At 35.2% G+C, this 25,920-nt stretch overlaps 1 protein-coding gene across 2 annotated transcripts in view; it reads right to left on the bottom strand.

Moving 5' to 3' along the window:
- Positions 1–2,690: 2,690 nt before the first annotated feature.
- HGF (hepatocyte growth factor) overlaps positions 2,691–25,920 on the bottom strand; it is a 61,177-nt gene continuing 37,947 nt past the window's right edge. Inside the window, exons 8-18 of one of the 2 annotated variants that reach the window (XM_072342554.1) lie at positions 24,801–24,975; positions 22,733–22,860; positions 21,277–21,379; positions 19,240–19,379; positions 17,143–17,181; positions 16,565–16,661; positions 13,578–13,652; positions 12,841–12,987; positions 12,024–12,130; positions 10,282–10,427; positions 2,691–6,761 (exon numbers count right to left, since the gene is read on the bottom strand). In XM_072342554.1, the coding sequence (XP_072198655.1) occupies positions 6,591–6,761; positions 10,282–10,427; positions 12,024–12,130; positions 12,841–12,987; positions 13,578–13,652; positions 16,565–16,661; positions 17,143–17,181; positions 19,240–19,379; positions 21,277–21,379; positions 22,733–22,860; positions 24,801–24,975 (1,328 nt within the window). In that variant the 3' untranslated portion in view covers positions 2,691–6,590. The remainder of the gene's footprint in view (positions 6,762–10,281; positions 10,428–12,023; positions 12,131–12,840; positions 12,988–13,577; positions 13,653–16,564; positions 16,662–17,142; positions 17,182–19,239; positions 19,380–21,276; positions 21,380–22,732; positions 22,861–24,800; positions 24,976–25,920) is intronic. The other variant, XM_072342555.1, reaches the window with a different exon arrangement.

The following is a 25,920-nucleotide window of genomic DNA, read 5'->3' as shown; positions in this document are numbered from 1 at the left end:
TTAATACATTTGATCACAATTTAGGAACATCTGTGTGGATGTCCTGATAGCTAGAGTTTTTCACATCCTATAGGTATTCTTGGAGACATATACTGAAGATGTTGAAAAGCAGAAAAAAGTGATGCTCTGTGGGGACTATTCCAACAGAAACTTAAACTTCAAAAAATGATAGAATCAGGCAGACATGGGTACTCATCTGCCTTGTGGTAAAGCAGCTGCTTATCTCAGTTTTCATTTAAGACAGAGACTGAGAGAAGAAATTATGTGGTGTGGTAGTTTTTTAACTGCTACATGGAGTTCCAATACTCTTAAACTCAATGCTAAGCAGCAGATGGTATATTTATGGCCAAGATGTGAGACAATTGTTGACATGGTTTGCAGCAGCAATGTTGATGTAAATGCTTGTTTCCTCAGATTGTGTATCATGATGACATTAATACACAAGGAAAGAAAACCATCTGGAAAATTTTCAGTTAATATAATCTGAATTTGTGAGGATGGCCAAAAGGTTCAGGAAGAAGATTTAGGATCTGCCCACTAGCCCTAGATGATGGGCTGACATTAATTTCAGTGCAAGCAGGATTAGATCTTCAGATATAGAAACACAACATGTATAACATCTACACGTATAACATCTTCTGTGACCATATGGTGTCACTGCACTTTCTCAAGTGTCCTGAACCACGCTGAATCAGCTCTTAAGTTATTCTGTTGCAACTTTTCACACCACATACCCTATGGTATAAAAATTGAGACTGAAAAATTTGTCTGTTCATTTTAGGGCTTACTTTGGTCTTGACCTTTTTATGATTTGCTTTTTTCCTCCCAGCTGTTTTCTTTCCTATTTATTGTAAGTGGTTTTTATTGGCACATAGCTGTCCAGAAGTCGGTGCTTTTGAAGGCAGAGTTGATACACAATTGAACTCTCCTAAATTGCCTGCTCTGTTTACATGAGGCTTGCTAAATAAGAAAGAGCAGAAATCAAGTACTGATAGTCTGTGTGGTTTTCATCATTTATCATCTGCAGAGTACAGTGTTCTTGCAACTGCAGGAGATAAAATCTCAACAGGAGATTGTAATAGAAAGGCAATATCCCTTTGCAGATCTTTGTTGTGTAAGCAGTTAATTTTCATGGCTCCCAGGAAGTAGACAGGTGACACAAGCATTCTTAACACTTTGAAAACTATAGCAAGAACAAGTTTTGACAAACAGATTGCATCTAAATTTTTATGATTTTGAAAGCATGCCTTCATGGTTGAAGTTACTGGCAAGCTTCCCATTGGTTTCAGGAGTTATTCATAAAATCCACTGATTGTATGAACCAATTAGACAATCCCCTTTTTGGATTACAAATAAAAATAATGAAATATTTGCAATGGAAGATTCATAATCCGACTTCAAACACTCTGTACATTAAATCATTTGAAGGATTACTTATTATTTCTATAGTTGGAGTTGTGGCAAATATGTATTTAAACTCCAAAAAATTCAGCATAACCAGAAATGCATAGAACTTAGAATTTCATCTGGATAATGAAAAACAAGCCTTGAACTTACTGACCCTTACTTGAACTTGCTGAATCAGAATGCTATGATGCTATAGGACCTTGACAGTATTCAAGTGGACAGAGATACTCAAGATACTCACCCAGTGATGCTAGTAAGTTTCACAATTGTTTTGTTTTGTTTTGTTTTTTCCCTAGCAATTGCTGTTGACTTTTCTTGATATTAGGTACATAGAATCATAGAATCATAGAATTACTCAGGTTGGAAAAGACCTTGAAGATCATCAAGTCCAACCGCAGCCTAACCAGTAGCCTATCTCTTAAAAAACAACCACAAAACAATACCACAACAACAAACCTCTGCTAAATCATATCCCTGAGTACCACATCCAAACAGCTCTTAAACACATCCAGGGATGGCGATTCAACCACCTCCTTGGGGAGCCCATTCCAGTACCTAACCACCCTTTCTGTAAAGAAGTTCTTTCTAATATCCAACCTAAACTTGCCCTGGCACAGCTTGAGGCCATTTCCCCTCGTCCTGACACATGTCACTAGTGAGAAGAGACCTAGACATCTAGTATAGCATCTAGATTTGTTCTCTTTGCATCAACTTATGTACTGCTGGTAATACTAAATGACATAGTAATGGAGGCTTTTTCCTGAGATGTAATTGATCATATTAAGAGACATATTTTAAATGCCAAACCTATCACAGTGGAATTGTAAGAAACTACAAGCTTTGTGTCAAATGTTCACATTTAGATTAATAACAAGCTTTTCAGTCCAAATTACTCTTCTCAGAGTATGCTTTAGTCATTGTCTATGCAGAATTCCAGTATGAATCTATTGGAGAGGTTCAACAGGATCACATATTTTTCTGTTTGTTTGTTTGTTTTATCTTTCATTTTATGCGTGGTCTCAGTATTGGATGCATGGAGATCTTTAAAATATCAGTCCTCTTTTATTTGGCACAGTAAAATCCTTTACTGAAATTAGGAGTGGCAGACATTCATTTTTCTAAGGCTTCCTCCTAATAATGAAGTTCCAAAGATTCTTCTTTAAGTAAGAAATATAGTGCTAATTAGGTTGATCTTTTTTATAAAATATTTTATTAAGAATAATAAGAGTAAACAAGGTTACAAAAATACCAACTTTATTAACTAGTGAAGATGCCATTAATTACAGAAGATCGTAATACAGGTTATAACCACAGTGTTCCCTTTTTGTTAGGCATTTGGTCAGTTATCATTAATGGAAGCATTATTTTTCCCACTTAAATATGAAAAAATACTCTTATCATACACCAAATTCCACAGTCAGCTCCCTGAATTGACCCCACACAAGGAAACACCATACACAAATGCCCAAGAGTGTATCTAAAAAGGATCACTGCAAAATTTTAGGATGAAAAGCCATGTCAGCTCCTGCCAGCAGACCTAACATTCATAAAACAACAATATACCAGTGCATGTGAAGGAGGAAGAAAATAACTGATAAGGAAAGAAGACTGAACAACCAATACTATTGGTTTTATATAGGTTTCGTGGGAGTGAACTGGTTTACAACCAGCCTTCCATAAAGTTGGCAATAAAGCCTCGCCTGCTGTTGCAGTAGCTGTGAAGTCCAGAACTGGTGTGCTTTTCGTTGTAAAGGATGCATGTAGTTCAGTGCACAGCTGTAGGGAAAAGCATTGAGCAAATTTCAGCCCCCACTTTGATAATCACATTCATTGATTTCAAGGGACATTTTGCCTGAGTAGATTTTGACCCTCAGAAGTATATTTGGACCCTTGTCTGAAAAACCCTAGCTCAAGTGAGTAGCTCTGTCAAGTACACTGGCATTACACACAGCAAAGGTTTGCAAAATGCCTGGGAGAATTTTAATTTCAAACTACAGAAGATTTTGGCTGTAGCAGCAAAGATTTGGATCAGTATATTCCCAATGAGAGCTATAGTTTCTCTGAGGATCATGAGATTTAGGAGAGAAAAAGAAAGGCAAAAAAAAAAACAAAACAATTATTTTTTTATTTTTTTTTTTAAAGGGAGAAACGTTTTTTTTAAGGAAAGGAAGAAGTGTCAGCCTGTTTCAGTGCCCAAAGAAAATCAGTCATTGAGTCAAACTTACTTCAGTAGCTCAAACTCAGGTCTTAGGTTTGAAAATTTTGTATCCAGTTATTACACTTTTCAGAGTCCATAGATTAGTTGCAGCTAGCAAAAGGAAGATGAAATTCAAAGGAATTTTAGAACGTCCCTAGATAAGAGTTTAGGTCCTGTATCCCTTAATTATAATATGAACAAAATCACATCTGCAAAGTAAAGTCCTGATCCCACAAAAGTTAGTAAGAGGCTTTTCAGAAATTTAGATGGACACTAGAGTAGGCCCACCTGTTATTATAGAGAGAAATGTTAGAATAATGAATGAGTATCTGTAGAGTGTCCTTTCAGAAGAGAATCCTGTTGTTATAACAGTTGCCTGGCACGGTACCATTGGTACCAACAAGAAATATTCACAGGAATAAATGAAGTACAAATTCATTACCACGTATCATTATTCTTCTCTTTCCTTGCTTTTCAGAGTCTCGTGTGCCCTCCATATAGATAGGGAGAGCAAGAGCACCTGATAAGCAAGTGCATACAAACATGTTAAGTTCTGGAGCATCAACTCTGCACAACTTATTTTACTGAGGTGATGCCCAGAACAAACAGGTAAAAATCCTTACACATTGTCTAACAAAAAACAGTATTTCTTAATCATATATATATATGTGTGTGTGTATATATATATAAAAATCACAGCCTTCTGCACAGCAGAAGATTATAACTAAAATATTTTAAGATTTAATTTTTCAGATAGACATAACAAAATGCCTACACATATAATACAGTGAGCACATAACAATCCCTAGGGTACGAAGAGTGAACATGGAATTATGTATTTTATCCACATTCTACTAATGACTGAAAACAAAACTCACTTGGAGGTTTTCAAAAGTCTCTCTCAAAAAGTTAATTGTTTCAATATGCTGTGTTCAGTATATACTTAGTAAGAATACAGTCTTTACATAAATGACAATAATTAGTTGTAAATACAAAGGCTAAATCCTGCCCTCTTTAAGCCTGTGAGTAAGAGAGACAAAAATGAATATGAAGGGTTCAGAAGCAGTCAGGATAGATAGACTGCCCATGTAGCATCCACACCTTCAGGTCTCCAGTACGGGAAATTGCTTCTGTTCCAAAGAAACTATTTACATCAGGAGGAATTTCAGATGCTCTGCTTCCTAAAATATTTCTTCCTATGCACCAGTAGATGTTGCTGGATGCTTGACACAAATCTCAGCAAGCCAAGGGATTTAAGCTTGGGCTGAAATTCATCCTAGTTGACTAGGAGATGCAAGCATATTTGAGTCTCACTGTAGACAAAGTGCACCACTGAAGAAAATAATTTGGTGAGTTAACATGAGAATGGTTTACCATGACAGCTCTTCTGAAATGGTTTCTTTCTGCCAGGACAGAACTCAGCCCTGCGTCTTTTGAATGAAATAAAATGTTCTTTTATATGTCTACATCATCATGTCAGCTTAGAGGCTATGCAGTTAGATATGATCTATATACCTTACAATTTTCTACTGGAAACATATACAATTACACTGTCACAAGTGAAGTAATAGTGCAGTTACTTATGCAATTGCATGTACAGTAGTAAAAATAACTGGATATATGTTGTATCTGCTTCCTAGAATTTACAGGGTAGTCAGTGCCACCTATAACGTATTGCCAGCTGCTAACTGTATAGTAATTCCAGACATACAGTTACATATCTAAAATGGAACAAGCACTTTTCACAGATGCTGATTATTTGTTCCTTTTCCAAATCAGCATAAAGGGAAATGATAGTTTTACATGCAGGCAGAAAACACAAAGTGCTTAACTACTAGTGATATTTTCCCTATTTTAAACAAGATCATCTCCCTGCAATAACTTTATTGCCCTGAAAGGGATATACAAAGGACACTTTTTTGACCAAAGTTAGGTAAGATCTTATTACATATCTGAAGTCTCTGAAAAGTTTATCAATATATATCTAACTTTCCTACTACTGTCTTTCATCCAGGTGCCAGATTCAACTTTTTTATTTTTTTTTCCTGATATCATCAGAGTTACTTTTAAATAAATATGTAGAATCCTTTCAATTTTAACACTTACCTCTTGAGAATGATTTGGACATATTTATTTTAAATACCTTTTAGTGGCAAAAGTCCATCAGTGGCAAATCAAGACTACTTTTTCAAATCTGATCAGATACACTTTCTTGCACTGTAAATTCACAGTTAGTTCTGTGACTTTGAACAAGTGATCAACAGTTTGCTAACGAGTTCATTTCAACATCTCTTTGCATATCCAGAGAGTTTTTTGAGATTTCTCTTAGAGGACCACCTTCACACTAAAGGGACCAAGTACACAAATAGAGACTATAAGCACTATGTAACAGGAAGTGATACTGACTTCTCTGAGAACTCCACTGATTGAAGGCTTGTCAAAGTTTGTCAACAATGAAAAGATTAAAGTCAAAAGGGATGATTTTTGTAATGGAATATTGACATTTTTTGACCTCTCTTAAGGGGGTATGAGAAATAGGATCATGTATGCTGTCTTTGATAGATTTATACATCTCCCAGTAGAACTATCGTCATATCTGAAGAGAAGTGTATGGCTCATAAAAAGAAGTTGTGTTAAATAAAGCTATAATATGTTACTCCTTCTAAGATAATCTGAAGAGCAGCAAAAAAAGAGGTCATGTGATCTTTTTGTACAAAACCATTAATCATCCAGTAATAATATCTTTGCAAAATTTTTTACCCATTCAAGTATCTTCAGGAGATATGTCACCATACTTGCATATACTGTAAGTTACTTCAATATTTATAAAACAACACTGATAGACAAAACACCAATAACACCCATAAATATTAAAAGAAGTTCAACAAACTTGACTATCAAGTAGTTTAAAAATGGTTGATCTTTACATTACACCTTAATTCTATGCTGTCCCAAATCTCTCTGTAAATGGAAGCTGTTGAGTTCTTCAGGGTTTTCTGTAGGTCATCATAATCTTGTGTATCCACCGGGAGTAATAAGAGACTCGAACAAAAATCCCAGGACGATTTCGAATGGCACATCCACGGCCAGGAACGATGACACCGACTACTATTTTTAGCCTGTTTTGTTCACAAACCAAGGGACCACCATAATCACGCTAGGGAAGAGAAAGAAAACAAAAATTAATTTGAAAAAGAAAAAAAAAAAGAATGTCACCTAAAATGCTTCAAGACACAGTGCCCACAGTGCCTATCTACCCCCTACTGCTTGCTTTCTCTTGGGCTGGACAAAGCTGAATGAACAGGCAATAAAATTATCTTTACCACAGAACAAACCCCAGCCTCTAATATCTTTTTTTCACAACAGAACTCATATGAACCAACATCAACATAATCTTTCATTTATTCATATGCAAGTAATCCTTCTTTACGTATGATTCTAGTGATACTAGAGAGAGACTACCAGCTCTTACTGTCCTGTTTCAGATACATGTAAGTACAATATTTATGGATGTGATCTACCTGGACTTTTGCAAAGCCTTTGACATGGTCCCTCACTACATCCTTCTCTCAAAATTGGAAAGGTATGGATTTGAAGGATGGACTGTTTGATGGATTAAGAACTGGTTAGCTGGATGCAGCCAAAGGGTTGTGATCAATGGTTCTATGTCAGGGTGGAGGCCAGTCACAAGTGATGTCTTTCAGGGGTCAGTCCAGGGCCAAGTGCTCTTCAACACCTTCATCAATGACAGAGACTATGGCATCAAGTGCACCCTCAGCAAGTTTGCTGGTGACACCAAGTTGAGTGGTGCAGTTGATACACTGGAAGGAAGCCAATGTATGGCTCATGTGGACATGAGCCAGCAGTGTGCACTGGCAGCCGGGAAGCCCAGCTGTTTTCTGGGCTGTATTAAAAGAGGGGTGGCCAGCAAAGAGAAGAATGTGATTGTTCCCCCTCACAGCTCTTGTGAGACCCCATCTGGAATACTGCATCCAGGCCTGGGGTCACCAGTACAGGAAGGATGTGGAGCTCTTGGAACGGGTGCAAAGAAGAAACACTAAGATGATCAGAGGGCTGGAGCACCTCTCCTGTGAGCAAAGGTTGAGGGAACTGGGATTGTTTAGCTTGGAGAAGAGAAAGGTCAGGGGAGACCTCATTGTGGCCTTCCAGTACTTGAAGGGAGTGCGTAAACAGGAAGGGGAATGGCTGTTTACAAGGGTGGATAGTGACAGGATAAGGGGGAATAGTTTTAAACTGAGACAGGGGAGGTTTAGGTTAGATATTAGGAGGAAGTTTTTCACACAGAAGGTAGTGACACACTGGAACAGGTTGCCCAAGAAGGTTGTGGATGCCCCATCCCTGCAGGCATTCAAGGCCACTCTGGATGTGGCTCTGTGCAGCCCGTTCTAGTGGCTGGTGACCCTGTACATAGCAGAGGGTTGAAACTACATGATCATTGTGGTCCTTTTCAACCCAGGCCTTTCTATGATTCTATAATTTCTTTTATAATGAGGGAAGGACTAATAAACATATTCTTTGTGATAACAATCTTTTTTCAAAGAGTACTGAGAGTAGTAGCTACTATTATATGCATCTGGCAGTCAATTGTATTCCAGTACAGTAGGATGTGAATCTGTGAACTAATTGGCAGAATAAAATTTTTAGAAGTAACGTTTTGTAGAGAAAGAGACATAATTTGTTTAAACACTCATGTTTGGTATATAATAATAATAAGACATGTATGCACAGCAGTATGTATTTAGTGGAAATTTGGTGTATGTTCAACTGAGATCAAGGACACATTCAGCATTAATGCCGTATAGTTAAATTAGGGTGAAACTATAATTTAGTTACATTCACATAGATTTTGGACTTGAACACAGATATTTTATACCCAGGCAAAAGTGTATCCAGCAAATCTGTAGCAAAATTAGGCAGTAAATGTTTGTATTGAATAAGGAGACAAAAAAAATTAAGTAGTACGGTAGTAAGTACTATTGTGCCTGCAGTAGGGAACTTCTAAATGGACTCCTGGGGTCATAGGTGTAGGCCATATAGTGGGGCTTTTACTATGAAATTGTAATTTAGATATATTCATATAGAACAGGGACTTGAACACAGACACCGCAGTATTAATCCAGGTGAAATTTATACTGAATCAAGCAAACTAGCTGCAAAACTAGGCAGTAAATATTTGTATCACATAGTGAGATGCTGTTTCAAAAAATAAAAGCTAATGTTTAGCACTCTTCTCTGGCTTAGAAGGCAAACAACAACGTGCTTTATCTAGTGGTTGGCAACTCTGCCTATGGTATGGGTTTTGAACTAGATGAACTTTGAGGTTCCTTCCAACCCAAACCATTCTATGATTCTATTATTTAATGTTTGACCTTTATTTCTTTTTCAGTTTTGTTTTTCTAGCTGGCAGCAGATTATAGACAATAAACAATTGTCAGTATCATCAAAGCCACTCATAAAACACTTTCAAGAGTGGAGTTTTATCTGCCAATCTGATTTTGTTTCTCTGCTTGTTCTTTAGTGAGGAAAGTGGCTTCAAAGGGGAGCAGAAAACCATGCATTGATTAAGACTGATTGCTAATATTAATCAGTCGATTTCTCATTGTAAGGGAAGACAAAATGCAGGATCCCAAGAGTCCTTCATCCAGATGTTTCACTTATAAACCTTCACGTGTCTAAGAGCACGTTTAGGATGAAATATTTTATTTTTAAGGAAAAAATAAATGTATTAATAAAATGGATCCTGTGATATATTAATAGTGAATGGAACAGACTTCATCTTGATGAAGACCTGTTTCTCCTATGGGTTGGTAGTATCCATGGGTAGGGAATCATTCACATCAGTGTTAGGAAATCATCTTTTTCTCCAGATATTACATGCATTATGATATTCAGGACTGCCTTCCTTTAGATATCATCTCATCAGACAGATTTTCAACACACAAAAAACAAATATCTTCCTATAATTAATGATTTATAGCATTTCTCCTCATATGTCTTTTCTCCAACAACACTAGTCCCAAGAAAACCAACTGTATTAAACTATATTATTGCCAAAGCATCACTTTCTCCTCTACTCAGTAAGATATGGCTCAGAATTTCTTAGGGAGACCAAACTCCTCACTCCTCCAATCCAAAAAGATCTTTTGGATCTTTCTGTTTATTTCATAACTTTATTAACTCCACTAAGCAGTGATTTTTTTATTTTTTATTTTTTTTATTTTTTTGTTGTTATTTGTTTGTTTTGGTTGGTTGGGTTGTTGGTTTTTTTTTTTGGATGTTGCTTGGAAATTCTCATCTAGCTAAGGAGTTCAATTTGCTCAAACCCTTAGTTGCTGCTCAATCAAAATTGCTGTTACTACCACACAATTCACTTTAGTCCTTATTGTACAAATTTATTTCAATCTAGAAAAGTCTTTGAGTACTGAAGTGTACATGAGTAGTAGCACAAAGTAACTTACAGAAAGAAACTTCTTCCCACACTTTAGCAGCAAATACATCATTAGAAACACAAATCATTTTCTAAAGCAGAAGATTCATTTACATTTTTTGTATACAAGTTCAATGCAGAGAGAATAATTATTAAAAAAAAACCCTCAAATTATTTCCCAGGAAGAAAAAGTAAGATTCTTAATACACTCATAAAATGTAATATTTACCTCACAAGGCCCAGCACCAATGGTTTCAGCCACAGCACAGATTTCTGACTCATTCACAGTGATCTTCCCTTTAAGATACTGGTTGCATTTCTCATTTCCCAGAATAAACAGGTTTGCTACCCGGAGAAGGCCATCATAGTTAGCTACTAGGGATTGAAAAGAGAATACAGACTTCATTCTATTTTAGTTAATAAACAAAAATATCTGCTATCAATAATTTGTCCTTTAAGGATTTTTTCATATTTGTTCCAAACAAAATTTGCAATAAATGTTCTCTGAGAATATCTGAAGAGTTTTTCAGTATTGGAAGAAAGGGGTAGATTCTACTGCCAGCTTGCTTTGGCATATCACAGAAATCAGGAAAAGTGTGAAATGTTGTCACTCCTGTTAGCAGAGCGAGGATTTCACTGCCTGCCTTAAACAAGGGTTAACATGTAATGGTGGCTGCTATGGTCTAAGAAAGGATGTGTTACTTGAAAAATACCATAGCAGTACAGTTTTTTTCTTGTTCTGCACTGGCTCAGCTACGCTGAATGACTTTGTACCTGCAAGAGCAGAGCCACAGCTTTATGCAATCTCCACTCTCATCAGTGTGAAGGTCAGGAAGCAGGAGCCCCATGGAGCCTGTTCTTGTCCTCATGTCAAAAGACAAGTCTGTACAAGCTGTGAATTAAAACAGAGGGCCTGGACCTGTCCATTCTCTGTACAGTGATCAATAAAAAGTGTAAGCTTTGCCTTTCACAGAATTGTTATTCTGTTTACTTAAATAGAAAAATGAATGCGGCACTTCTTCTGTCCCTGACTGTGATGCTATAAGGAGTGCGTTAAGTAGCATATAAAATATGGTACAAAGCCCTTGGATAATGGATGTTTGTATTTATGGTATTATGTAACTCTGCAGCAGTGTAAATTCCCGTATCTATTCTCTTAAACTAAGCTTTACTGTGACGCTGTGCCATGTCCCAGCCCTACTTTCCTTAGACAGCCATTCTCTTCAGAGGATATCTAAGGATCTGTGGGAAAACGGCATCTGAGTACAATAAATACTGCAGTAAATATTGTTAACTGACAGCTATTAAGTTTATCATCAACATATCATTAGCCAGATATAACATTTACCAGACTAAATAAATGTCTTTTCAACAAAATATTTGTATTTACTTCGCACAAAATCTGTGTTTAATACTTGTTAGTAAGGCTACGAAGTCAAGCACTCAAGAGTTAGGAAATGCCAGACATACTGCTACTTGTAAATCATGATTAACACTGTCTTTGTGTACATTAATTATCTTAATGTCTATTATTCTATATTATTTTTCCACCACGTGGCTTGCTTTGAGATTCAGAAATGATCATGTAGATGAATCAGAATTTTTCTAAACATGTTTAGAACTCTTCAAAACAATTATGCCAGACTTTTTTTTTTTTTTTTTTTTAATATGTAAATCAATTTTGTCTTGGCAGTTTGTTCTTTGAAATGTTTGAATCATTTTGTCTTCTCTCAAGGGAAAAAAAAAAAAAAGAATGGATTAATAGAAAATGTTTCACATTAATTTAGCTTTGATAAAATGCATAAAGATTTACAAGAAAAAAAAAAAAAAAAGAGGTGAAACTGCATTTCATAATTAAAAGGTGTTGGACAAGTGTGGCATCAGGCAATACCAGCAGCCTCACCTATAATGACAAGAGGAAGGGAGTAAGCTGTCAACGTATTCATTTAGTTTTTAAAAATAATTTCTTACATCCAGTGTATCCCCATCCATAAACACTGCAACTGGTCTTCTCTGGTATGGTACATCCAGAAATGGGCAATCGGATTATTTCTACAAAATTTGTCAATACAGCAGGTCTGAAAAGAGTAAACAAAAAGTACATATGATGGATTTTATTTAACCTTCTAGAATTTATTCTTAAAATAATATTCACAGAAGTTAAAAATTGTGCCAATTCTTTTCCTTTTTTTCCCATCTTTGAATAATATGATGGATTCTTTTGTGTGTGTGTGTGTGTCTTACACTTGTGAACTGTCAAGAGTTTTCTTGAAACACTGTCAGTACTTTTACGTTGTTTAACTTGGTTTTTCATCTTAAAAGTAAGTAATGATGGCATTTCATTTTAATATGTAGGTGTTGGTTTTGTTTTTTTTTTTAACATTGAGAAAGTTTGTAAGTTTAAATGTAAACAGATATCTTAGTTACTATCTGCTATTTACTCTATAAATGAAAAGCATATACTTTTCAATGAATATTAAAATAAAGAAATGAGCTAAACCTGGTAATTGGGAAAAAGGTAGCCATGATTTTTCAGAAGTAACAACTGATTTCTGAGTAAAAGAGCCACCATTGATGGACATTTCAACTGAAATTCATCCATTTTCTTAATACATTCATGCTTTATGTGTAGTGCCTAGAAACAGCTGACATGAACATCTTATAATTGGAAATTAATCTTACAGAAATGTCACCCGCAGTATTGCAACAGTACAGAACTGAATTTGTTATTCTTATTTAGGATGAGTTTCATTCAGAAGCTGAAAAACCTGGGATAGTCGCTACTAACCTGCTAAGTTTTAGTAAAACCAGATCGGATCCTGCCGGACCATATACCAGCTGGGAGATATTTCGAACTTGCCTGTGCTTCTCTTCTCCCTTTCCTTTGATGTTATGGACTCCAAGCCAGGCTTTGTAGTCTTTCAAATCTTTGTAACTAAATTAGGCAAAGTAAGTTAGGATTTTGCTGCATGGATAATAAAATAACTCCAAAAAAACTCTGCTTAACATGATTATACTACAAGATCTTAACTAACAGTTTACTAGAAGTCAGTTTACACTGCCAATTTCTATTCCAAAATCAACATCCTCAAATATAAGTTTTTGGTCTGAAGCCACTGCATAATTTCATCATTAAGTGTGACTAAAATGTGATTTTGTTTTCTACTAGAATGCAAGCATTTGAATCTTTGGAAAGTGTGAACCTTCAAACTTTGCAAAGTTTGCCCAAGACTTCCACTTTATTCTGTCCAGTTCAGAAAAAGCATAAGATTATTTCCACAAAGAGGCTACTGCGTAACTACACTTGGATAAAATGTTTGTACTTCTGTGTATAACAGCCAGACTTCTTTTAGATTAACAATGATAAAAACTGAAAACGCCAAGGCCTCTCAGAATTTTGACATCAGAAGAGAAGTGTTAAAGACAAACAGGACTGAAAACTCCTGCATTTAAATGCAAGTGTTGTACTACTAAGTTACAAAAAATGCATGTATTTCAGTATTGCAGAACTACAGACTACTGTACCGAGAAGGGAAACACTGCCTTGCTGTGAGAACCCACTCTTCCTTTACCAGAGTACCTCCACAGATATGCTTATTCCTGTAAAATAAATAAATACATATATAAATAAGGATACTTTTTATTCCAACCTAGACAAAACCTTTAAAGATTACTGCTGCAAGCTTTCACTTAGATACTCCCCTGGTGCAGGGAAAAGTGGCTGAATGACAACCTGTGGAAACATTTTGCTGTCCCTTTGCCCCACAGTTTGAATACATGTGGTAGCACAGCTTTGCAGATTTGCTGCAGTTTGCATGAGCCAAGAGAAAAGAGAAATTCAGTTACTCTGTTCATTTAGTTGTTTCAGAGGTGGTTCTATAATGAGAGATATTTTAATTAATGCTTAAAAAGTGAACCTCTTTTTAATGGCAATTGGACTGAAACAGTCCCCAGACTGCTGCCACATGTAAACAACATTTTTCACATAGGTATTGTTCAAAGCATTGACCTCAAGGTGGAGAGTTACTATTTGGTTACCAATCCTATGAGATTTCTGTCCCCACATACTTCAGTTGGAAACAATCTGCAATATATGACATCCTATACAATTATAGAAAATCTGAAGCATAATATATCAAGTAAAACAATTAAAACAATTAAGCTTGGCAGTTCTTTCAGAAATAAAAATGATTGTGGAAAGCAGATTAATTAGTTTCCTTCATTGTGCCTCCAAAGTCACATTTATTTTCTAAAGCTCTTTAAAAAATGAATCATAATCTTCAATGATTTGTGAAAAAAATAAAAAAAAACAAAAACAAAAAAACTCCAATTTATAAATTCAAATCAACAAAGATTAAATACTGTGTAAAAAATTCTGGAAGGAGCCCAGATTCTGCATGGAATTCAAAGAAATCAGAATAACAGAGATGCTTGACTGCTTTTATTGTGTTTGATTGTTTGTTTGTTTCTCGTACATTTGGTTTCAGTTGTTTTTTGTTTTTTTGTTTGTTTGTTTTTTGGGGGCGAATGTGTTTTGTTGTTGCTGTATTTTAGGTGAGGAACAAATTATGTAGTCCAAAAGGCTGGATTCTTTATAAAGTCATGACTCTAAGCAACCTCTGGTATAGAGGATGGTATCCCTATGAATAGCAAGGGGGTTGGAACTAAATAATCTTAAATGTCCTTTCCAACCCAAACGATTCTGTGATTCCATGATTCTCAGTTTTATTATACACATTTCACACAGAAGGAGTGTAAGTGTGTGTTCCTGCCTGTTAGTTTCACCACTTACTAGTATAACTTCACAAGACTGCATCTAGTGCTTCACAAGACTGACTAGTACAGAATGTTAAACCTCTCATTTAAACAAATCACAAACCCAGAACTGATTTCCTGAAATGAATGAAATTTCTCCAAATATATTTAAATATTCCTGATAACAGAATCTTCATCAGATAATTAGGAAAATATATCGTTAATTAATTTAACATTCAGAAGTGGACCTCAGTTGCCAAGTATGAACAGAAATTTGTAAACACAAGTAAGAATTTGTCATTGCAGTTCCATTTTGAGATGTACAACTAGTTTTTTGCAGACTAAAAGTTAGGATACAGCATCCTTTATGAAATTCTTAAATCCTTCATGTAAAATCTTGGAATCACCAAGATATTGTTTTAGACAAAAGGCTGTCTGCTTCACTGGTAGCAGTACACAATAAAATTACATTTTTATTCCTATATGTAATATTTCAAAATATATTTTCTGCTGGAGTATTTCAGGAATCTCTTTTTCATAAAATAATCTTCAGTATTTTATGCACTCTGCTTAAAAGGAATATCTGCTTAAAGGAATTCTGTAGTATTACATAAAATCCATTTTCTGTTAATGTTATTTCTTATTAGCTATTTAAACTTTAGGCACAAGGTATAATTCCCATTTCCTGGCAAAATGCTCCCCAGTCATTAAGGCCGCTTTAAAAATGATGGCAAGATAAGCTTTCCCACAGAGATTCAGCATTACAGCCGACATATCTGTTTATTTAGTCTAATGATGTTACTCTAGATATTCATTTCTGGACTATCTATCTGCTAACTCTAGAATGTTCTAGTTCTGATCTGAGCCCAGGAGCTGGAAACATTGCCAGGGCTGTTAACAGCTCACAGTATTTCTTCAGCAGTAAAGTAATGCAGAAAATAGATTTTCTTTTTGTTTGTTTTCTTTTTCCCCAGAGTATTTGTGGATACCTCCACAGTTTTTAAAGCGGTGACGAATAATAATCTAACAGTAATAACATGCACTGTATTTTTTACAAGTAGACAAGGAAAAAAAGATGCATGAGATCTATTTCCTGTTATTCATTACTAATTTACACTTCTAGCTGATGAGTTATGAACAGAAGAGGCAACAGTTCTGTGTTCTGGCTTTTACACGGTAGCAAACTAAGATGTGACACAATTCCAGATGTACATGCTAGGTCTTAGAGTTCCTACTTATTTTTTAATACAAAATACCATTTAATTGCATGAAGTGATAAGAACAGAAAGTAAAACTAGATATGGGTATATATCGTGAATCGTTTCCTAAATGCATTGCCGTTAAAAAGTAAACATTGACATGAAACTCAGTTTTCTTACAATAAGCTATAAAAGAAACAGTTTAAGGCTAAATGTGGAGCCAGTGATGTGAAAAGGTATGCAGTTGCCAATCTGAAGAGCAGAATGCTATGGATGCTTTAGAAACTCATACACATAACTCATCACTAATGAACATAGAACCATTTCACCAGTGGAGCAATATGTAACAAGATGGAATTTCCAAATGTCCCTGGATTGCTCATTTCTAAATGTCTTTATAGGATTGAACTACATTTTAGAAGTATCCTTATTCCAATCAATGTTTTCTACAATTTGAAAAAAAACAAAACAAAATAAAAATAAAAATAAAAATAAAAATAAAAATAAAAATAAAAATCCTACTAGATGCATTGTCCTTTTTATCAACATGATAGTTACCTGTATGTCAAACTAACCACCCATCCTTCGTTAGTTTGTGTTGGGATTCCATTTACAACTCTCAAATGTTTTGTTGAAGCACAAGGAATGACAGTATCTGAAAGCAGGTCCAGAGATCACATTTTACTAAAAACAGCGGTAGGAAACCTGTACAGTTACACATAAGGACCACAAGAAGGTCAATATTTATCATGGATAGTGTACTCCTTACTGAGCTAATGAAGTATATAACTAACACATTAAAACTACTTCAGTGAATTTGGGTTCAGTCCATATAGATTCAGTCAGGAATATTAAAAGAAATAAACACCTTTTAAAATTTATTACAAACATTTCCATACTTATAAAGCAAATAATGTAAGTTGTTACCATATCTCAAAGATGAGAATAAAAAAAAATGCAATAAAGCCGTTCTACATTTGACTTTTGTAAAAATATTTTTTTTCCAATTTGTGTATTTTCTTTTAACTGTTTTGTTTGTTTGTTTGTTTGTTTGTTTGTTTCCCAGTCATAAATAAAGGGCTAGTCTTGGAAGACAAAATACATGCAACATACAGTAAATCACCAAACTAACTTACCATCCAAACTGGTTGTAGTAGGAGTTGTGTCACCATTACCTAGACAGACAAATAAGATATCCTTAATACAAAACTAAAACACATCTAATGCTTGAATATAGTCATAACAAACAGCAAATGGCATATTGTTAATTTTAATATTTCATTAAGTTTAAAACATCAGTGATTTCATTAATACTCTATAAAAAAGTTACAATTTGATAAGATTTAACTAGATGGAAGGATTTCATTCCAATAGAAAGGAGTAAGAATTCTGCAACAGAAGTTTCTGCATTTTTCTTCTTGGCTGAATCCTGAATACATCAGGCTATCTGTCATGTTCAGTTTCTACATTTCAGTTAAACATGACAAGGCAGAGAAAGGAAATAATGATTTTTCTCTAAGTTTTCAGAAACTGTAGAAGTAATACGATTTAATCCAGATCAGTTTTGAATAATTTTTCTAATTTTCCTAAATACCATTGAAACTTCAAAAGTTCTTATATGTTGCATTCAGCATGAACTTATCTTTATTAAGATGTGTTCCCCAAACTCTGGCTTTATTCTTTCATCTAGTCCAAGTCACAATGCGGTTAAAAGAAAGTTGCTTAAAATTTTATTCAGAAGTTTTGCCTCCAGTAAAGTCTACAGTTGTTGCCCAGTGGTATGAGCTAGATGTATGGGTGCAGCTGCGGAAACTTTGAAATAACAAATGTTGAACTGCCTCATGTAACTTCATTTCCATCATCATCTGTATGTATATGTAAAGTTACGTGGTTATGTATATAGTTATTTTCTATGTGTATAAAGATGTACATGCATATATATGTGTACATGTCTGTACCTCTACATATGACAAAGTTTGAGCAGCCTGGTTAAAGTCACCAAGTAGAGTTGGCAATTGCCAATATTTTGTCTGTATCAGTTAAACAGGTTACTATTGTGAAAGCAAGCTACTTGTAGTTTAACACTAGTCCATACAACTTACAGTTCTAAAACAGACATATTCCAGCTTTGGCATTTGAATCTAGAAATCATAATACCACAACTGATAATACAGACATTACAAATGGCTTTTCTGAATACTTCCTTAGGAATTGATTAAGTGAGATAAAGAACTTGGACTGAGTGAATAAAATTTATATTTCTTCGGTTACTATTCTTCATCTACATAACCTTTCACATGATTTGTTTACTCTTCACTTAAATGAAAATAAAAACCAAAAAAACAAAAAACCACAAACAAACATACAACTTCTTTTATCATCTCTTAGAGATACTGTAGTTCAGAATATGAGGAAATGCAGCAAATGGCTGCTAAGAATAGATTTAACATCATCCTCAAACTCTAGACATCACAGATATACCTATTCAAAAGTCTAAGTTACCATTTAAATGTCCTCCCAGGATATATAGCTAAGTGATTTAGAAATAGGAAGTAATGAAAAAAAAAATCTAAATGTGAATTGCACATTCTTATTCATGAATCTATATTTTTTTTCCACACCTAGCTCCAGCTTATTACTGAATTCCCCATGATTTTTATTCCTGTTTAGTTAAGCTATGTAGCCTTATAATATGCAACTTTAAAGATGTGATTTTCTGAATTTTTGCCAAGAGTTAAATAATCTCACAAGCATCCAGAAGCAGGATCTAATATATATAGGTCATTTACACATCAGCATATGTATAGTGAGCTATCCTCACTCTAAGCACAAATTCGGAACACACAGACTATGAAGCTTTTGCAGCACAGATAGCTGCTGTCCCTGGGTTTCTTAAGGCCATAGCCAGCATTCTGACCACTAGACAATTCATTGTCTCCATCCAGCCCTCATTCAATAGCTAGATCTGCTGGGAAATGACCATCTGTAATAGAGCTTTTATGCTCCTACTGCATAAATAAGTCTTGAAATCTCCAAGCTGGTAAAGGAAAAGGACTTCTTGTTCATATATTTCAGAACCAGCCTTCCTCCATTCATTCTCAGTCATGCACAATTGATTCTTGATCTTGAGTTACATTATTTCTGCTGCCACAAATGACAATGGAAACGTATATACATGCCACATCTTTACTGAGAATAGAGCTGACAGTGCCTGAGGCATCGTAAGTACTCACATCGAGAAATAGGGCAGTAATCCCAGGGAATGAGAGGATCATCTGTGTAACACCAGGGACCATGAAAATCATCATCTGGATTGCGGCAGTAGTTTTTCTTCAGTTTACTAACATCTGGTTCTCTGAATATTTGTATATGCCTATAGGGAAAAAAAAAATCAAGGTTCTGAAAAAACTCTAGGCTATAGCTGAGATTTTCAGAGGTTAAATATTGCTTTGCTCTGCACTGTAATATTAGCTGATTGAGCCTGAAGGTAGGGTTCAGAGTTGGTTAAAATCAAAGGGAAGCTGAGACAAATATTTGCTGGATCTGGGTCCAACTGTCCTCTGGTTAGTATTTTAAGTACTGAGTCCAGTGGACAGGTGGGAGATTTCTAGATCTCTCGCTCAAACTTAAATCCATGGATACCTGCAGGAGAAATCTTTAAACTGATTTGAAAAGTGCCTATGCTGCATTCAGCAAATCTGCCTGGGAACCTAGGTATCTTGTCCCTGCTGGTTAGCAGAAGAGAACACTGATCCTGTATAGAAGAAAACTAAACTGTAGGTAAAGGAAGCAAAAATGCAAGGAAGTTAAGCAGACAAAGCAGCAGGCAAAGAGAAAGATGAATTGAATGGCTCAAAGTCTAGTTATAGGTGATCTAAGCAGCAGACCTGCACAAAGCATTCAATGAAAGGTGAAAGTCCAGGGTGATGATCTGAAGTGAAGAAAGCTGTTTATTTTGGTTTGTCAGATAGGAGCACACAAGCTACTCAAGTTACAGCTTTGCTTCCCTCTAAGCTCCTAAACAACCAGGTGCACTACTTCTGATTTTCCCTAACCAGAGTAATTGCTGAGGTAAGACAGGTAATTTCCCAATCTTTCCTGATTGGAAAATTAGTGGTAGGAAGAGAAGAAAGGCTGATCTATACTTATGAATACACCTGCATCATACATCCTGTTGGTACAAGGTTCAAGCTGTATCCTTCACAGGTAACTGAGAACATATCTGAGCTCTCTGAAGTCCCGATCTTAAATCTCCTCCTTTAGATAGTAAGTAAGCTGGAATATATATCCTGTCTCTGACCCTGGGTAGGGGAAATAACACATAGTCCAACCTGTGATTCCAGACAGTGACACTGAAATGTTTGTGGCTTTTTTTTTTTTTTTTTTTTTTGTAACACAGCTTCCCTGAAGGTTCACTTACTGACTTCCATTGATCCTATTACTCCTGAAATTTATTAATCTACACTTCTGAACACAGACAACATTGAGGATCCTGGAGTGACTGAGAAAGTCTTTTGTAATTTTTGCTGAATCATTCTTGCCTTGGCAAGTAAGTTAAACAAACTTGCTATTTCCACTGCTTAGAATTCAGAAGCCAAAGCAATGATAAACAATAGAAACTGTAATTTGCTTTAATGACACTTAATGTCAGTGTCATTAGATTTTAGACTCACAATTCAATTTCAGTTTGCAGGGGACCTCAGTAGATATCAAGTCCAACATCCTGCTTCAAACAGGATGAGCTAAGAGATCAAGTTGCTCAGGAATTTATGGTGTTCAGAACTTAGAAAAATATAAATATAAATATTGAGCAAATGTAACATGACCATTTCCTGCTTCATTCCTGCTATTCTTTCATAGGAAAACAAACAAAGAAAAAACAAAAACAAACAAACAAAAAATCTTTCAAGGACAAATGAGGAAAACGCGACCAGTAAACTAAACACTAAGAAACATCCCAAAGCCTGCAATTAGTGGTTAGCTTGAACAAAGACATGTTGTGTAATATATTTTAACAGGACACTACAAGACAAGACAAAAGACAAGAAAAGACAGGAAAAGACAGGAAAAGACGGGAAAAGAAAGCAAAAAAGAGGAGGGAGGGGAGTGGAGGGGAAGAGAGGAGAGGGGAAAGGAGGGGAAAGGAGGGGAGGGGAAGAGTTCCGGGGCATATGGGGCTATTTTTGAATCACTGCAGAAGAAACTGAGATGCCATCTGGAGTCAGTATTTATTCAGGACTCACTGAACAATCTCTTTTGTATGTACTCACCTACGTAAGTCTTCAATATTCTTGTCCCATGTGGAGCAAGTTAGTCCAAATCTTGTCTTGGACAGATTCCCCGTGTAACTCTTTCCATTGCCACGATAACAATCTGAATATGAAATGTTGAGACAAAGAAAAGTGGAGGGCAACTGTGCAACACTGAACAGAAATCTCTTCCTTTCCATCATTAATTCCAATAATTAAAGATAAGTTTTACATGTAGCAAACACTTTATGATATAAATCAGGCATCAGTATAAATCAAATCAGAAAGAAAATGGCAGAAAGTTTTCAAATTTAGATACATAATCTTTTGCTTGAGGCCTTTGTTCTCAGTATAGTAGCATTTTAAATGTCATCTTGCTTGGATAAATTGGGACATTTTCTTTCATAAGTAGTTAGGTTGTGTATAATGTATTATGGTTGCACCTAATGTTCTGAAATTTGTCAAGAGCTGTTTTATACAAAACAAAGCAAACCCTATCTTTTATCCTCCCTCCTCAAAAACAGGCTTTCAGCCTGCCTATCTTCAACAACCTACCTTCATGTAAACTCTGGATACTGGGTATAGAACATAATTCTCGATTTAAGTTCTACTTTGGCAAAATTGAAAAATTTACATGACTTCAATTTTAATGAAATTCAGAATCTTGCCTGTTGCCTCCAGTAGAAGTCATGTTTAATTCATAATCTTTAATCACAAGCTTTTCTGAGACTTTTCAAGAAGATTATTTAAAATGAGCTTTACTCTAAAGACTTCTGTATTAAGTGATTCATTTCATATTCATCAGTATTTTTACTTTTTGATAACTGATACTTAAAAAAAAGTTAAAAAAAAAACAAATTACTGAATGAAAGGAAAAACATAGTCCTTGCTCTGAGTTCTTGCAATTGTGGTTCTTTATATCTTAGGAGATAAATTATTTAAAATCTAAAGTAGCCAACTTTAATATATGCTGAAGTAAGGTAACAGATTACAAGTTTGAAACTCAGCTTATGTCTTGGTTGATATGAATTCTCAGTGTATATGGGAAATCCCATGTGGAATTTCTTTTAGTCTTTTAGTTAAGGGGGTATATGGGGAAAATAACAAATGTTCACAGCCTTATACACACAAAGAAGAAAGAAGCTAACCAAGAAATCATGAGAAATCATCTCAGCTGTGAGAAAGGCAGTCCAAATTAAGAGTGATAATAGAGTGAAGATTGAACTAGTCTAAAAATCAGATCCAACAGCAAATCTTTGCTGCAACTTTCCCTGCTGGAACTGAAATATGAACTGAGAAATGAATCTCATTTACACCATGATGAATCCCAAGTATGCAAATAACACTAAAGCATAACTACACAGGTGTAATGCAGATGTACTGAGATCAGCTTCTCCAGTTTTCATGCTTGCATATGTACCACTTGGAACAGTACAGCATTCACTTAAGATCATGTTATCACCTTTCCCTCTGTTACCTTGTTCATTTGATACATCGCACTTAGGAATCTGGGAGCAATAACCAATCCGGATGTTTGGGTCAGTAGTAAAACACCAGGGTGATTCAGATCCATCTGGATTTCGACAGTAGTTCTCCCTCAAATCCCTATAAAAATAAATATGTTAACTCACAGCAGGGATCACCTAAAACCACTGATGCATTCTATCAGATTTTATTATGAATTAGTAATAATAAAGGCTCCTAAAGGTCTGTGTGCAACTTGATCAGTGTCAAGTGCAGGGAATTGAAGAACCAGTAAGATTACATATACCAGAAAATGTAGTAATTGTAATGAGAAAATGATTATGGGAATTCATTTTCAGTGAACTTATGTTTTGACTAGCTATAAGATTGCATTTGAAGATTAACAATATTTTCAATATAGCTTATTTTTATTCAGGATTCTCCATCACAATTTGCATGCAAGCTGACATTGGATACACCTGCAATCCATTACAAGTGCTTTTAAACACAAACATTACCAGAGTGCTTAAAATTCCCTGTGCTTGAATGGTTCTGCTGAGCTTAGAGGAACAAAGTCCTTATGATTGTCAGTGATTCATTTAAGAAACTGAATCTTAGAACATGAAAAAAAGAAAAGAAAAGAATAAAGTATGTTGAAATCCTATACAGCTGTTGAATTTAAAGTTGGCCACAAGGGAACATATTTAAATGTCTCATGCAGCTTGAATTAAATAATCAAACCTCTTAAATGTTTTATTTTTCATCTCCTGACATTTGTTGCTATGTTCTCTGCAATGCCATATTTCATTGCATTTTTCCATCTGCATCACTTACTGATAACAGAATATGGAAATAATTGGTCTAATGCTGTAATTCTTCCTCTGTGTTCTGAACATCCATATACGTGATTCCATTGATTTTACTCAGTCTATAGTCCTAAATAGCTACAATGCACTCAGACATCAGCTGAATAAAAAGTCCTAATGTTTTCGACACTATACTGTTAGAAAAGCGGTTAAAACCACATAAGGGCCTAAATCTGCAGCAAAGGTACAGCACAGATTGATTTAAATGGTAGATTGTCTGAGGAATGTCTGTGGGGTCACGCTCAAGCACAAATTTACAAGTCAATTCAAGAGGGTCCTGTGATTAACAGGAGCTTCAGGGTCATTTCCTATTTGCTGTCACATTGTCAGTAGATTTGTTACTACACACAATATTTGATCAATATTCCAAACAACAATAGTAAAGGGCTTAAAGAGCTTAAGGTATTAAACCTAACTGTTCTACTCAAGCAAGGTATTGCTAGTGTGAGAATCCTAAATGAAACTAAAGTCTTTTCTTTACTTATTCAGTACTTTACCAGCACCGTTAAATCCCAACACAAGTCCATACTGTTATTCAGCCACCAATAAAGACAGTTATATAAGTATATATACATAGATATATGTGTATATATAGTATTTATAAAGACTTGAAGTGTAAACTTTGAATCAATGCTAATTAGCTAGGTTTCTTCTATGCTCAGTGAAAAAGAAAAAAGGACTGAAAGATTATGATTAAGATAACTGCCAAAAACAAGTAGATGATTCACATGCTGTGAATGTATCTCTCCTTTTATGTACTCTACAGGAAACTTAGATGCCCAGTGGTCCTTCAGGTAAAATCTGTTTTATTTGTGCAAATACATTTACTAAGTGGAAAAAAAAAAAAAAAAAAAAAAAAAGGAAAAAAAAAAAAAAGATTAAAAACATGGAAAATAAAAGAAGTGTTGTCAAATATTGTAAATACCAAGTATTGTCAATTTTTGGTTTTTGAAAAAAATTATTTAAAAAGTAGTGTCAACGTTTACTGAAAAACAAAAACACCAACATTTTTACCAAAATTCACCTAGAGCTAATGTTTTGAGACAGGAGTAATTTATTTTCCCAGATTCAAATATTTTCCAGCAAGCAGAAGAAATGTATCACTGTGCAGAGTGAGGGACAGGGATCCCACTGCCTACTTTGGCAGTGTGAAATTTAAAAAACAGCAGGTATTGTTCTTAGCCAAATGCATTAACACCCATTGTCTCTACTCACTTGCACTTGAAGTTCTCAGGAGTGATGTTGTGCTGATGAGGAAACTGGGAGTCCCACCGTTGGCACTGGATCCCACTCCATATAGTGTTGACTGTGCCACGGTAGCCCTCGCCCTGCCCCTGGATGCATGTTGTTGTCTCAGCCACTGTCTCTGTGCTGTTCAGGATTCCAACATCTGCAAATGCAGAGAAGTGAAGCTGTTTTGTTTTCATAAAAATGAGCCCAGATCGGGATGTAGGGTTTGAAATCTACGCTGCATTCCAAATTGTGGAACTGAAGTTCTTTGTCAATCTGTCTTTTAAAGAATAATGATCTCCTCTTCCCATTGCCAACATTTGTAAAATCAGAATAGGTACTAGGCTTTATGCTAGTTTCCCCACTTGCAGGCCAGGAATCTAATAGCTGTGTAATGTTTAGGAATGTTTAGACGCTCATTCTGTAACATTGAAAGTCAAGCAATATTCTTAGTTATTGTATTCAGTTCAGCAATTAGTTTTTCTTTTGCTTAGCTTTACACAACTTAGTGACCACCCATGTTCACACTGTTAAATATGTTAAAACATGTTTGCAGGATGAGAATAACCTAACTGTTATTATTCCCAGAATATCAAGTCAGAGAAAAGAAGAAAATAAAAAACAAAAAAATGAGATAAACCTTATTCTCAAGTAACATGCTAAATATTCCTTGAAGCTTCTCTTTGTATGCCTCATATAGTTGGAGAAAAAAAATAGCCTTGCTTTTGGAAATCAAAGATCATTATTCTCTAAAGAGAGACAAATGTTTTAAAGACCAAGAAAATTCTTCAGACTCAAGATCTTTTACAGATGTTGATATACTCTGCATTCATCCTGGTGTGGGTTGTCTTGAACTAAATTCAGAAGAACAGTGGTTTCTGAAATGACTCATTCACATAACTTGAAAGTCTTTCTATTTCTTATGCAATCTTCATAATTGGAAATTAATGGCACAGATATTGCATCAGCTATATACAAAGTAATACAAAACTAAATACACTACAATAATGCTTCTGCACTGTCCCCAAAAGCTCCCAATGTCAGATTATTATATTTCTTTTAAGTAACTGTTCATCTTTTTGTAATTGCTGTTGTTTACAAGAAT

Source organism: Excalfactoria chinensis, chromosome 1 (assembly GCF_039878825.1).
Source record: "Excalfactoria chinensis isolate bCotChi1 chromosome 1, bCotChi1.hap2, whole genome shotgun sequence".
In the NCBI taxonomy this organism is placed as follows: domain Eukaryota; kingdom Metazoa; phylum Chordata; class Aves; order Galliformes; family Phasianidae; genus Excalfactoria; species Excalfactoria chinensis.
The sequence above is the reverse complement of the archived record's forward strand: the minus strand, read 5'-3'. Positions and strand labels throughout refer to the sequence as shown.